This window comes from Cyrtonyx montezumae, unplaced genomic scaffold (assembly GCF_038088225.1).
Source record: "Cyrtonyx montezumae isolate F1298 unplaced genomic scaffold, pur_monq_1.0 scaffold_13, whole genome shotgun sequence".
NCBI lineage: Eukaryota > Metazoa > Chordata > Aves > Galliformes > Odontophoridae > Cyrtonyx > Cyrtonyx montezumae.
The window spans coordinates 14,477,074-14,489,931 of NW_027071859.1; the positions used below are offsets into that span (position 1 = coordinate 14,477,074).

The window sequence follows — 12,858 nt, forward strand, 5'->3', positions numbered from 1 at the left end:
GCTGTTCGCGGCCCCCGGGAGGAAGATGCCGTTTCCTCTCAGGTGCTGCCGTCTATTTCTGAACGCCCTCCCCGCGCCCCTCCCGCATCCTCTTCCCCTCGCGGCCGCAGGACGAGGCCCCGGGCTCGGCTCGCTACCTGCGCGAGGCCCCGGCCCAGCCTCAGCGCCGGCTCCGGCCCCATCCCCGCACCGCCCCTCAGCGCTCCATCCTCCCCCCCCCCCCCAACCCGCGCCCCGCGCCGGGCCGCAGTCGCCGAGCTCGGAGCCGCTCTGCCCCGCCTACCCCGCGGCGAGGGGCGGGGATTGGACGAGCCCCCCCGTCACTCCGCGCCGGCGCCGCGCTTCCATTGGCCGCCGGCGCCGTCAGTCGGCGGCGGGGCCGCGCCGGCCCCTTGTTGTCACGGCGCCGTGCAGGGCTGGGGCTTTTCGCGCCGCCGTTGTTGCCGCCGTCGTCGCCGCCGCCCGGCAGGGAGCGGTTCCTTCGGCCTCGCCGCCCGCTCTCCCGGCGCGGGGCTAGACGCCATGGCCACCAGCACCACGGGCTCCACGCTGCTGCAGCCCCTCAGCAACGCCGTGCGCCTGCCCGTCGACCAGGTGAGGCTGCCGGGCGCCGCCCGCCCCGCCGGGGGAACGCGACGAGCGGCGCCGCCTCGTCCCGCGCCGCCCCGCGCTCGGGGCCAGGTGCGGGACCGCCGCGGTCCCTTCCCCCGTAGGGTGCGCGCTGAGGCCGCGGCCGAATCGCGAGCATCGCCCCCGGGGCCGCTCCGTAGCGCGGGGGCCGCTGCCGCTCCGCGAGTCCCGGAGCGGGGAAGTGCGGCGGCGGCCCCGAGGGTGCGGCCCCGAGGGATGCTGATCCCGTGGCGTGCCGAGCGCCGCGGCCCGAGTTGTGCCGAGTGGCCGTTGGGGTCGGCCTCCTCAGGCTGAGGGATTTTGGTGTGTCTATAGGTCCGTCGGTAAGTTGTGAGTGAGTTCTGCAGATCTTATGGTGCCGGGGAAGTTGGTGTGAGCAGTGCTTAAAGGAAAAAAAATGCTTCTGTTAGAGTGTAAATGAATGGAGCGAAGCGGGAGAAGTGGTCTGCAACAGGGATGCTGCTGCCTCGGCTTCACCTCGAAAGTGGGGAAGTAATTGGAAATGAATCTCAAAGGAAGGAGTGCATCCATTGACTTGGGAGCTACCCGCTCTTGTTCTCTCTTTTCCTTTTTTTCCGTGTGTTTGGGGGTGGTGAGATAACCGCAGGTGAAGGTTGCATGGAAATATCTTCGAAAAGCTGCCAGAAGCGGGCAGGTTCCGGCTGAGCTGGCTGTGATGGGACTGATGCTGAGCACCGCTGGTGCTGCCTCCTGTGGCTGTATGGCTTTGCGTGGCTCTGTGCTGTGGGCTGGTGCCACGGCTTCACTGGGAAATAGAGCATAAGAGGTGATCACCTTTTTATGGTGTGTTGCTGCTGTCCCCTAATCGCCACTACTGTGACTACTGTGTAGTCACACACTTAGTGTTTTAATCTAAGAGCTGTTGATAGGACGTTTTGGTGGTAATAATTACTTTTCAAAGGTTGGAGAACTTCCTCGTTCTGAATGTGTTGCAACAGATGCCCCTGTAAAGGTGTTTTTGCAAATAACTCTGCTCTGTGACTTCTTGGGGGTTACTGCAGTGGAGAGTGGCTGAATACAGGGTTCAGAAGATTCATTTTGTAATAAACATTTTAAAAACTTTGTGGTTTTTTTCTGTATTAGTGGGCCACAGAATCAGCCCAGTTGCGTATGGAAACCTTTGACCGTGAATACTGTATGAAGAGTTACAAAATTATGTTGCCCTAAGAATGTACCTTTAACTGATTCTAAAACAGCAACAAAAAGCGACTCTCCGGGTGAGAGTTTTGTAAACTTGTAAACTGTGAAGTGTCTGTCTCGGTGGTAAGTGTGTAACACAGAAGGATTGGGTATGTGTTCAGTGTGTTGGAGGCAAAAGTGGCAGGGAGAGCGTACGGGCAGAGAAAGGAAATGCACCCAGAGCTCGTGCGTGGCACTCAGTGACACCATATACATACCAGGTAAGGAACAGAGCTGTGCTTGAGAAAAAGGAATTAAGGAAGAGCTCCTGATCAGTGCATCATTTCTACCATCTAATTCAAAGTCCTGCTGTGATGGGCCCTGCGGGGAAGCAGGGGCACGAAATAGGCACTCAGAACGATATGCCGTGTCAGCCGTTAGAACCAGCGGATAAACAAGAGTAAGTTTTGTTTATCTACTTCTGTATTTTGGTTTTGACCACAAGTAGATGCTAACATTTTTATTAGAATATTGTGGTTTACAATTAAGCAATTACTCTCTGTAGTTATCCCACTATAGAATCTTACTGGAGGCGAAGGCGTGTAACTGGGAGGCTGAGTCTAGGCAGCATGTTCCTGTGCTGCTCTGCTGTCTGCGTGTTCAAACACACAGATGAAAGAAACTTGCCTCTTGGCACTGAACACAAGTAGAAATACCACTTACAGGTGAAGGTGTTATCTCTGATTTTGACCAAATTAATTGGGTAAAAATCTGTGTCGATTGAGCGCAAGAAAGCAGTTGGATTGCTTTTGGTAGAACTAGAGGCACAGATCTGTTGGAGAGTAGTGTGTTACAGAGCTGTGGGGTTGGTAAGGGCATCTGGAGATCACCTAGTCCAGTTGCCAGCATGCTAGATGGGGACCAGCCTGGAGGATGGCAGTTTTACTGGAGCCACTGGATGTGCTTGTAAGAAGAATCATAGAATATCCCAAGTGGGAAGGATCACTGAGTCCAACTCCTGGCTCCACGCAGGACCACCTAAAAATAAGGCCATGTGTCTGAAAGCACTGGGGCTGTGAATACTGCCCTGGGGAAGCCTGTTCAGTGCCTGACCCGACCTGGTAAAGAACCAACCTGAACCTCCCTCTCCTCTGTGTTGCACGAGGAGAGCTCTGCTTCTTTGACAGTTTACTTTTCATGACCTTTCCTCTTCATAGTGGACCACCAGTTGGCTACTGGAGTGGAAAAGAGCCTCTTCTGTGACTATCCCACACCAAGGTATTATGTTGTAACTGTGTTAATCCTTCCTTTGTCTCTTCCCTTGTCTTGTACTAAGTGAAGTGAAATACCTGCTACAAAAAACAAATGTCTTGTGGTGGGCTGCTTCTTTTATCTTCATTAAATCCCTTTGTCATTTTCAGTCTTATGATGCTAGGGAAGGTGGTTGGTGTGATCAGCAACCTAAGACTGTCTCTAGATTTGGGAAGTCAAACATGCAAACCTTTTTTGTATACAGTTATAGGAAAAAGCAATGCACTCCTTGGGGTGAAACCCTCTATCTTTGCAGTTCTTGGAGCAGCCAGGTTTCCTGCTCAGCAAGGGAAGCATCCTGTTGACAGCTCTGTGTCTTGGGTCCTTAAAGTTAATGAGGAGTGAATGCATGTAATTGCCCACGATTTCTCCCTCTGTCTTGTTTGACAAGAGAGGGAATAGGAGTAGTTATGTCATTCTCTCCCCTTGCAGCTAGAGAAGTGCAACAAGAATTATCATGAAGGCTTGGCTGCTGAAGGGTTTTGTTGCATAATGCATTGGGGTTGCAGCTCTCGGGGTTCTGTTACAGCCTCGTCTCTCACCTAGGCTTCTAGTTTTCCCATTTATGCTCCTGTCATGCTGGTGTGCCTGCTGCCTGCATCTTCCTGCAAGGGGAAGCCTTGGCAAGCAGTGTGCTGGGCTGCGGTCCGTTTCTAGCTCGAGCACTGTCTTGCTGATGGCCTATTAACCAGTCGCTTGTCTCTTCATATATCTGCTCACCTCTCTTTACATCGAGGAGATCTAAGTTAGTCGTGAGCTGAGGGTGGTCCTAGGGAAGCAAAGCTTGGCTCACAGTGCGGTCTTTGCTCTTTCACTGCTTCCACCAGAGGGAGCAAAACTTGAATCAGAAAATCGGCAAAAATTAGTTGAAATATTCCCGCAGTTCATTTGCCATAGAAACAGACAGCAGATACAGAGGAGTCGCTGGGCAGCAGAGATGGGAGCTGGGTGATGGCGGTACGTGAGCATCAGCTGTCGGTGCTCATCTGACAGATTGATCTCGAGACTGTAGAGCATGGGCTGGAGAACTGGATCAGCTAGGTGCAGTGATCGTCTTCCAGATAAGCGCAGTGCTGCAGTGTTTTTCAACAAACATCACCAAATTTCCTTGCTATTTATTTCTACATGTCTCGGTTTCTTTTGTCCCTCCCCCTCAATAATTTTGACTTTTATTTGAATAATTTGTTCATTTATGTATACAGATAGATTCTGAGACTCCTGGAGAAAATGCTAAATTGACCTCTTTAAAGAACAGACATAAATAGCTGTATAAACCATTCAAACTTCATACCCTAGTGACTGTGAGCAAGGCTGCTACATCTCTGCATTGCTTGCAGCACACGTGTCCTGGTGCAGAGTACCTGAGCTACTTCATCAGGTCTTGAATGCAGACAGCTCTGCAAAAAGCAGTGAACGCTGGCATACGTTGAGCCTCACATTTCTCCTGCTTTCAAGAAGGGTGTAGACAGGGTTATTTTGCCTTATACACAATTCATAGGAATGTACTTATTAAATGCATATGACTGGAAAAACGCAGCTGCGATGTCCTGACTTTGGATGCTTTGGAGATGAGCTCCTGCTGGAGTTTGGGTAGCAGACTGGGCATGGAGGTGGCATGGGTAATGGTTTTGCTTAGCAGCCCGGTTGCCTGCAGGAAGCATTTGGGCACATCTCATAGCTCTCTGGTATGCCGGGAAGTTTTGAGCATTAGTGATGCTGTAGTGTGCCTTGTTTTCTGCCCAGGCAACCTAACCCAGCCTCCTGAGGACTGAAATGCTTGAATCTGATGAAAGCCTTTTTGTTTAAATATAGAGGAGAAATAAAAATGTTTGTGTAACTGTCAGCGATATAGATGGCCTGGTATTCGTCTTAAGAATTTAAGTGATATATATTCAAGGGAGATTCATGTTGGGTATTAGGAAACATTTCTTCTCCAAAAGAGTAATGAGGCAGTGGCACAGGCTGCTTGGGGAGCTGGTGGCATCACTGTCCCTGGAGGTGCTCAAGAAATGTGGAGATGTGGCACTGAGGGACATGGTCAGTGGGTGTGGTGGGGGTGGGCTGGGGGTGAACTAGGTGATCTTAGTGGTCTTTTCCAGCCTCAGTGATTCTCTGATTAAAAAAAGAAAAAGCATGAAGGATGTCCGAGCTTTATTCTGTTAGTGACTTTTGCTGATGTAACCCAGGAAATGTATGAGTAATAGAAGTGAGTAAAAGTAGTACTGATGGGTGTGTGAAATCCAAATGTTGCAAGTAAGAGAGTGGTAGGACGAGCACTTTGTGCCCTGGCTTTGCCCTGTGCTTTCCATATCTGCCCCTCGCAGTCAGAAAAATGAAGGGTGGGTGGTGGTGTGATTTCCCCTGGCAATGGATGGAGGCTGTGGTGGGTGAGCAGAAGCAGCAAGAAGTGCTGTGCTCTGCATTCTGTGTGCTGTTCCCATTAAATGGATGTTTCAGATATTTCAGATTTGCTAGCAAAGTGCAAGAGAGGTAGGTATTTTTCTGTTTTGTTTTGTTTTTCTTTTTTCCCTGCTGCTCTTTTGAAAGAAAGTTCAGGAATATACCATCAAATAGGTCTGGTGTCTTTGCAGTTCCACCTTTCCTGGAATCCAGTGTGAGTGTGCAGGTGTTATCTCAGTACTCTGAGCGATGCTGGTTGCGGTTGCACTGTGTGAGATGTGCAGAGAAGGATGAAACTGGGGGGGAGAAAAGGAAAATAAAAATTGGCAGGAGACGGTGAGTGCGTTGAAGGAAGGAGTGGGAGCTGACAGAAATGGAAAGAAGGCAGCAGACGCTGGTCGTGGTGCTGGGGAAGATGAATTGTCTCTGAATTGCAGGAAAGACTCAGTGCAAAAAGGGAGTATGTCTGTTTATTTCAGGTTTATGAACACTGTTGCAGAGACATGAAGGATACAGTACTTAATTTGTTTAATTTTTATGGGGGCGACGGTGAATTTTCCTTTCGATACAGCTTCAATTGCTTTCATAGTGGGGATTTCTCCAGGTCTTTGTGAAGTAATGGGAAACCTGAAAGATAATTACAGCCCAGGGTTTCTCCAGCGAGCAGCTGAAACCAACGTGCTTTACCTGAACAATCTGGAGTTACTGCTTTGTTTTGCCCAATTGTTTTTCCCATCCTTAGGCAATTCATTTAGTTGCTGTAAGAAAGAGCTTGTACTGACTGGGACACAAGTCACTCCTGGGTCCAGGGTGCCATTCAGGAAGTGCTGCAAAAACACCACGTCCTGGGATGCTGAGAAGAAATACTGAAGTGCCCAGAGAACAGGTTAATAAAGAAAAGGCATTAAGGCACGCTGAGGATGACAAGGGTAACTTGTTTCCCTGAATGAATAGCTGCTACTGTGCTGCTTTGTTTGTTTTTGAAGAGTTGCTGTTGTAAATCAGCTGTACTGCAGCTATACAGCCCTCCCTCGGAGGGCTTTGGTGGGCACAGCTCTGCTTTAAAAGGAGTTCTGGAAAATGCTCACATCTTTATAATTTGCTAGCCTCAATACTTGTTTCTTTTTAACTCCTGTCTACTTTTTTTTGGCTCACTGAAGGTCTGTGCTGCATCCTTTGCAGCCTTAATTATGGCACGTTTGGAGACAGTTAGGGATGTGGTTTAGTGGACATGGTGGTGATGAGTTGACAGTTGGATAGATAACCATAGTGGCCTTTTCCAACACTTTTGATTCTATGTCTTTACTAAGTTTCTTATTTTGACTTGTGCACTTTCACGAGTAATGCTTTCCCTGCTTTTCTCTTGATTTCCAAGGAGAGTTGAGCTGTGGGTTTATATTTTCTCTTGTAAGGTAGGAAGACTATGCACAGCCAGGAGGAATCCTGTTTGCCTAACGCACGCATCTTTCCAGCACCACTTTTAAGGGATGTGTTAGTACAGTTCTCCACTATGGATATTTCACTCAAAGCTACTTTTCAAGGTGAAGAAGTGAACTTCAACATCAGGCATAATTTTTAGTATTTCTGCATTCCTTGAGGTGAATAGAGCAGTTTTGCTGTTTCAATTTATCTACTTCATTTAAATGATATTTTCAACAGCCAAGCAAATGAACTATACCTCTGCCTTCTACCCTGGAATAAGATATCCAAAGGGGAAAGTGCTGTTTTGGGCTGGCTGTAACAGTAAAACGTTACTGCAATCCCTGGGATTTGGATGTTTCCACTTACATCTAGTTCAAGTGGCCTAAGCTGAAGAAGGCACTTGAGTTTTGGAGCATGACTTGGGCAACCTGTTGGGTTGTATAACTGCAGTTGGTGTACTTAGTACTGGTGCTTCCTCTATAGGTAATTTCTGTTCTTTCTGACCTGCTTTCTGTTGGAGTGATACTCTCGTTTTTTACTTCTTCCTGTTTATCCTTTAACAAAGAAACGAACAAGAAGGGACCTCACTGCCCACCCACCCAACCCCTGCCGTGGGCTGGCTGCCCCCCACCAGCTCAGGCTGCCCAGGGCCCACCCAACCCGGCCTTGAGTGCCTGTGGGGATAGGGCACCACAGATCTCTGGGCAACTGTGCCAAGGCCTCACAACCCTTAGAGTAAAGATTTCCTCTAACTTCAAATTGAAATCTCCTCTACTAGTTTAAAACTGCCCCCCTTGTTCTGTCTCTGTCTTCATATGTGAAATGTTAGTCCCTCTCCTGTTTATAAGAAGCTCCCTTCAAGTTCTGAAGGGCTGCGCTGAGGTCTCCCTGAAGCCTTCTCAGAGCTGAACAAGTCCGACTCAACCTTTCTTCATAGGAGAGATGCTCCAGGCCTCTGACTTCCTACAAATAAAAATGATGGAGACACCAGTGAGATCCTGTCCTTTTTCCCTTTTTCTCTGTTCTGAGAACACAAAGAAGCTGACTTGAATGTTTTAGTGATGGGTGGGGAATGTTTGTTTTACCTTGCTAAACTTTATGAGCAAGTGTTAACTGTGTAAGCGGAGTTGGTTTCTTTTTCTCCTAAAATAGTAGAGCTAATGGTGAGAGTACATGTTTCTGGTTATATTTGGAAAGAATGCTCCCAAATATGTTAGGGTTTTTTTTTAATGGCTAGAAATGGGAGTTATAAAAAAACCCTCCCTGGATATATTATCTAATTATTACTCTAAATATTACACAGGTTGCTCTGAAACTAACACCCATGAAAACTACAACAAGTACGAAGAGAACACAATCACACTGTTTGGCAGAACAAATTCTCAGCTACAAAATGTTATTTTTCAGCATAGCTACAACCATTAGCTCTGCATTTTTGCCAATGATGAACATGAACTTGCGTGCTGTGCTCATAAAATGTGTGTGGCCATTCAAAATGGAGCTTGTCTGCTGGAATGCACCACCCCCACCCCTCAGTGTGTTCACATCCACTGTTTGATCTCCATAAATGTTCACAAATGTCAATGGGTGCTGCTTTTTCTGTATGGAGGCATTCAGTGATGCACCTTTGCTTCATATGCACGTTTCCATGTCAGATGCCATTGTGTCAGAGTGCTCTTCTGCTGATGTCTATCACACAGCAACAATGTGTACTGGAATATTGGTGGGTCTGAGTTTTGCAGTCTTTAACTGGCCAAACCAGTTTTTGCTCACAAGAAGCAAGTGTGTTAGGTTGTCACTGATATAGGCAGGAGGTGGGGGGTGACACCACCACCAGAAATATGCAGGCTTTATCACAATTTCCACCTTTGCAGCAAACTTGCTTCCTTGATTTTGTCTATTGCTGTGTACACGTAGCTGTTCAAAGCTCAGTGCCTGTAATCTGATAATGCTACATCCTTACAAGCTGAGCGGGAAGAGTGCTTCTCAGTTGTCTCCTTCCCACCCTTGATGAATGAGCATTGGTTGTTTTCAGTGTAAAATGCATATGCTGTTTTCCAACATGATTAAGAATTACAAACTAGAAATTGAAAATTGGCACTGGAAATAGAGGTAGTGTTATTAATGCTAGTTATGTCTCTTTGTTTTGGACTGTTATCAGCATGGAAAGAAAGCATTCAGAATCTAAGTGCCTAAAGCTGCTGCCTAAAATTCGTGTAAAGATGAAGTGTAATGGTGGCAAGCTTTTGCCAGTATTGTAGAAGTTATCTAACAGTGGGAAAAGCACAGGCTTAGGGCAAGTGGCTGCTCTTACAGGAGTTGTGCTTGGAAGTCTGGTCTGAAAATGGCTCTCTTCACACTGAGTAGTGTGCAAACATAGAGCAGCACAGACTTTGCTACTAAGAACACAGAGTTAACATCTCCCACACTGATACTACCTAAAATAATTGCTGCTGCTTCACATCCTTTTCCTCATATTCCTCATAAGGTGAGCTTGAGAACTCAGGGCAGGAGTGCTGATGAGTTAAATCTTCATCACGGAAGGTGACTGGTATTGTTTGAACCAAAAAGGGACTGGAAAGCATCACCACAAGGTTTACGTCCCTTGAATTGATAAAGGAATGCCCTGTCAGTTGGAGGTGCTCGCTGAACTGGGCGCTCAAGTATTCTTTAACTTCATCAGATATTGATGGTCTCTGGAATTCTCTCTGACCTTTCCTAAAGAATTGAAGTAAATTACCGGACGCTTTGATTTTGATTCTTGTCATGAGATTGTTTTTTTGATTGAAAAATTGATAGTTGCTTTCAAATAATAATAGTTGTCACTTTTGGTTTCTTAGTGGTTTGGCAATAGGCAATTATCATCGTGTAAGCAGATTGTTCTTTTTCTGCTGGATGGAGGTTAGAAATCGGACAGTGGGAGCTCCATCTGTACTGCTTTTGGTTGTGGTAGAGAAGCATCAGCTCTCCTGTGCTGGAAGGAGCTTTTTGGGAGCATGTGTAGATGTTTTAAGTCTTCCGCTGATGGTGTTGGGGAACGGAAAATGGCTGTTGTAGGGTGAATACCTGAATGAATAGTGTACCCTGTAGGGTGATGACCCAAAATGAGTAATACCCAGACAGTATAATGAAGATGGATAGTATATTTTTGGATGGATTATCCATATGGTATAAAGGCACCTGATGAATTAGGAAGGGTCACCTGGCACTGAAGGTCAAGGCTCACCTAGAACTCCACACAGGAGGGGTCTCCAACAGGAGATCCTTCCCCAGCGCTGGTCAGCCCTTAAATGGGGTCTGGGAGAGGTGGTGTCAGACTCCACCCCTTCCGGTCACACAGTGCATTGCCTGCACCTGTGCTCCTGTGGCTGACTCAGTGCTCACCTCAGGTGATCCATCAGTGGTTCAGGTCATGATTCAACAGTTCCCATACAGCTGTAATTTAACTGGCACCAAGAGAAGTATGCAATGGGAAGTGAGATAGGACTTCTAGGTGTTACTGTCATTAAAATTTTAATTGGTACATGAAAATTGCACAGCAGTATATTAAAAATGAGTTTGAGAGAAATGATCTCCCATATTTCATTCTAATGTGAATTTTTAATAAACGGTTAGTACTTTTTAGATGCTGCTTATGTCAAAAGATTGGCCATTTCTCGCAGCTCTAATTAAGTATATTTGCCAAAACTCTGATGCTGGAAATCCTGGGCAGTATTTTTCTCTTTTTCCTTATATAAAGAATAGATTCCTCAAATGCTTTTTTTTTTTTTTTAGAAAGCGTGTTTTTACAAATGCATGTCACAAATTGCATTTAGAAGTCTAGAATCAGTGTTTTAAGTTTTATTACAGACTTTCTACTGATGTTTGCACAGCGTATGGGAGTGGGAAATGTGTCATGTAGAGTAGTGTTGTTAACAGTGTAATGGATTTAGTAGCTGAGTTTACTTAGCGAAGTTCAAATAGCCCAGATATTGAAACTGTTACTAGATTTACTTTATTATTACTTTTTTATTATTACTTTTTAAGTAATTATTACTATAATACATAAAGCAAGATTTGGAATACCTTAATGTGTGTAAGAGAGATTTGACATAGATGCCTATCAGTGGTTGCTGAATGATTGTTGCTGATCACTGTAAGTTGTTGGGTTTTTTTTTTACTTCGGTGTGCACACAGAGCATCAAGTAATGGGATGTTATATGTGGCCTATAGGTGTTGCAGTCTCCATAAGCTGAGCTGTTGGTGTGGCCTGTAACTTGAGGAGGTCAAAAACTCCATTTTTCTTGTTTTATAGATTTTGAGTTACAACACCTTGGAGTGAAACTTGCTGTTCCACACATTGGATCAGATTTATTTATTATTTTTTTTTACCCTTAAGACGCCTCTGCTTCAAATGGATCCAAGTTTTTATTCCTCCATAAAACCTGAGCTGCTTGTGGGAGCTGCTTTTATGACTTAGGGGAGACAAACTTGAGTTGGGTTTGTGGAATGAATCATGCTTCCTTTGTGGTGTGTCATCTTTGTTTCTTGTGGGTGTTGTGCTCGAGCCTGACCAAGTCACAAGCTGTTTAAAAGTTGCACTCTGCCCATATGCAGAACGTTCTGAGGGTTTGACGTGAGCTTGCAGGAAGTACCCAAGTCTATTGCTCCCAGATGTTGAGCTTACCATATGTAATATTTACCAACTGAATAGCTACTTGGCTGTGCATGTGTTTTCTGTATAAGCTTCCACAATGGTGGTGTCCCCCCCGCCCTGGTACCTAGCTTCTTGTTTGCTGAGTGACTGTTCCATTTGCTTTCTGGCAAGCTGGTTCACCTTCATGCTGTATTTCAAGGCAAGTTGTATGTCTGCAGATGGTTGTGCAGCTCTTGCTAGTTGAGGCCAGGTGAAGATGGGAGATGTAACTGAGAAAAGGCTGAATATTAAGTTCTGGCTTTGTTCATGTCAAGTACTTGAGTGCAATAGGAGTGCATCTGTAGGATGATGTTGCTATTGGGGTCTCATCACTGATGTTGTGATAATTTTAGGAAATTCTGCTTCCGCTGAGGTCTAGTCCACAGTCTGAATGTCCCATTTTCTTTGGAACATATCTTCTGGTTCAGTTCAGGTTTAATTAAAAATAAATTCTGATTTGTGTACTTGGATGCTGCTGTACCATGCGTGCTGAAGTATTTAAGTGAGTGAGGATGCTTGAGAAGCTGTTGTAGCAGCCTGCCCATCTGCCCTTCTGGACTGTGTAGATGCTGGAATTAGGAGTGAGTAGGATGGGCTTTGTAAGCTTAGAATCTCTCTTCACCCCCTATAAGGCCAGAAGAACATTAATCTTATTTCCATGTGAAATGAGTTGATAGTTTTGATAGCTGGATGTGCTTTGGGTTGAATGATAACTGGTAGTTGCAAACAGGTAAGTGCTGAGTTTGTTGTAGAAATGCTGTGTTTTGTTTCTCTTTAAAATGTAAGGAATCAGGTATTCAAGTGTCTACTAAGTGAATACTTAGCCTGTGATAACATATGTTTAAACATCCAGAGAAGCATCAGATGAAGATTATCTATTTGAGTGTGATACAGCCCAGCAATGGTTACAGCCTCTCTTCCATGTGATCTCCTTTCCTCATTCAGAATCCAAGTCCTCCTGTTTGCTGTTTTTCACATCTGCATCTGCCACAGAGTTCTAGCAATCTGGAGAAATAACGTAATGAAAATGTGGCTGTGATGACTTCAGGTTTTGCTCGTGTTCTGAGGTACTTTGGGCCTTATTTATAGGAATGCTGAATATTCATAAGAACAGCTGAAGCTGTATTTTCAAAGCACAGCTCCAATTGAAGTTCTGTTGGAAGTACTGACTGAAAAACCAGGCACTGGGTGTTTGAAATTGGGTGGCTGAAATTAGTGGGCATTTAGTTAACACTTTGGACTTTCATTATCTTGTACATTCTTCCCATGCTGTGGTCAGA

At 45.8% G+C, this 12,858-nt stretch overlaps 2 protein-coding genes across 2 annotated transcripts in view; both read left to right on the forward strand.

The window, feature by feature from the left end:
• Positions 1-12,858, forward strand: part of KIDINS220 (kinase D interacting substrate 220) — a 195,928-nt gene that overhangs the window by 34,333 nt on the left and 148,737 nt on the right. The gene's annotated exons all lie outside the window — the stretch shown is intronic.
• The window catches only part of MBOAT2 (membrane bound O-acyltransferase domain containing 2), an 84,691-nt gene continuing 72,278 nt past the window's right edge, over positions 446-12,858 (forward strand). The window contains exon 1 of the mRNA XM_065730728.1: positions 446-594. Coding sequence (XP_065586800.1) covers positions 523-594 — 72 coding nt within the window. The 5' untranslated portion in view covers positions 446-522. The remainder of the gene's footprint in view (positions 595-12,858) is intronic.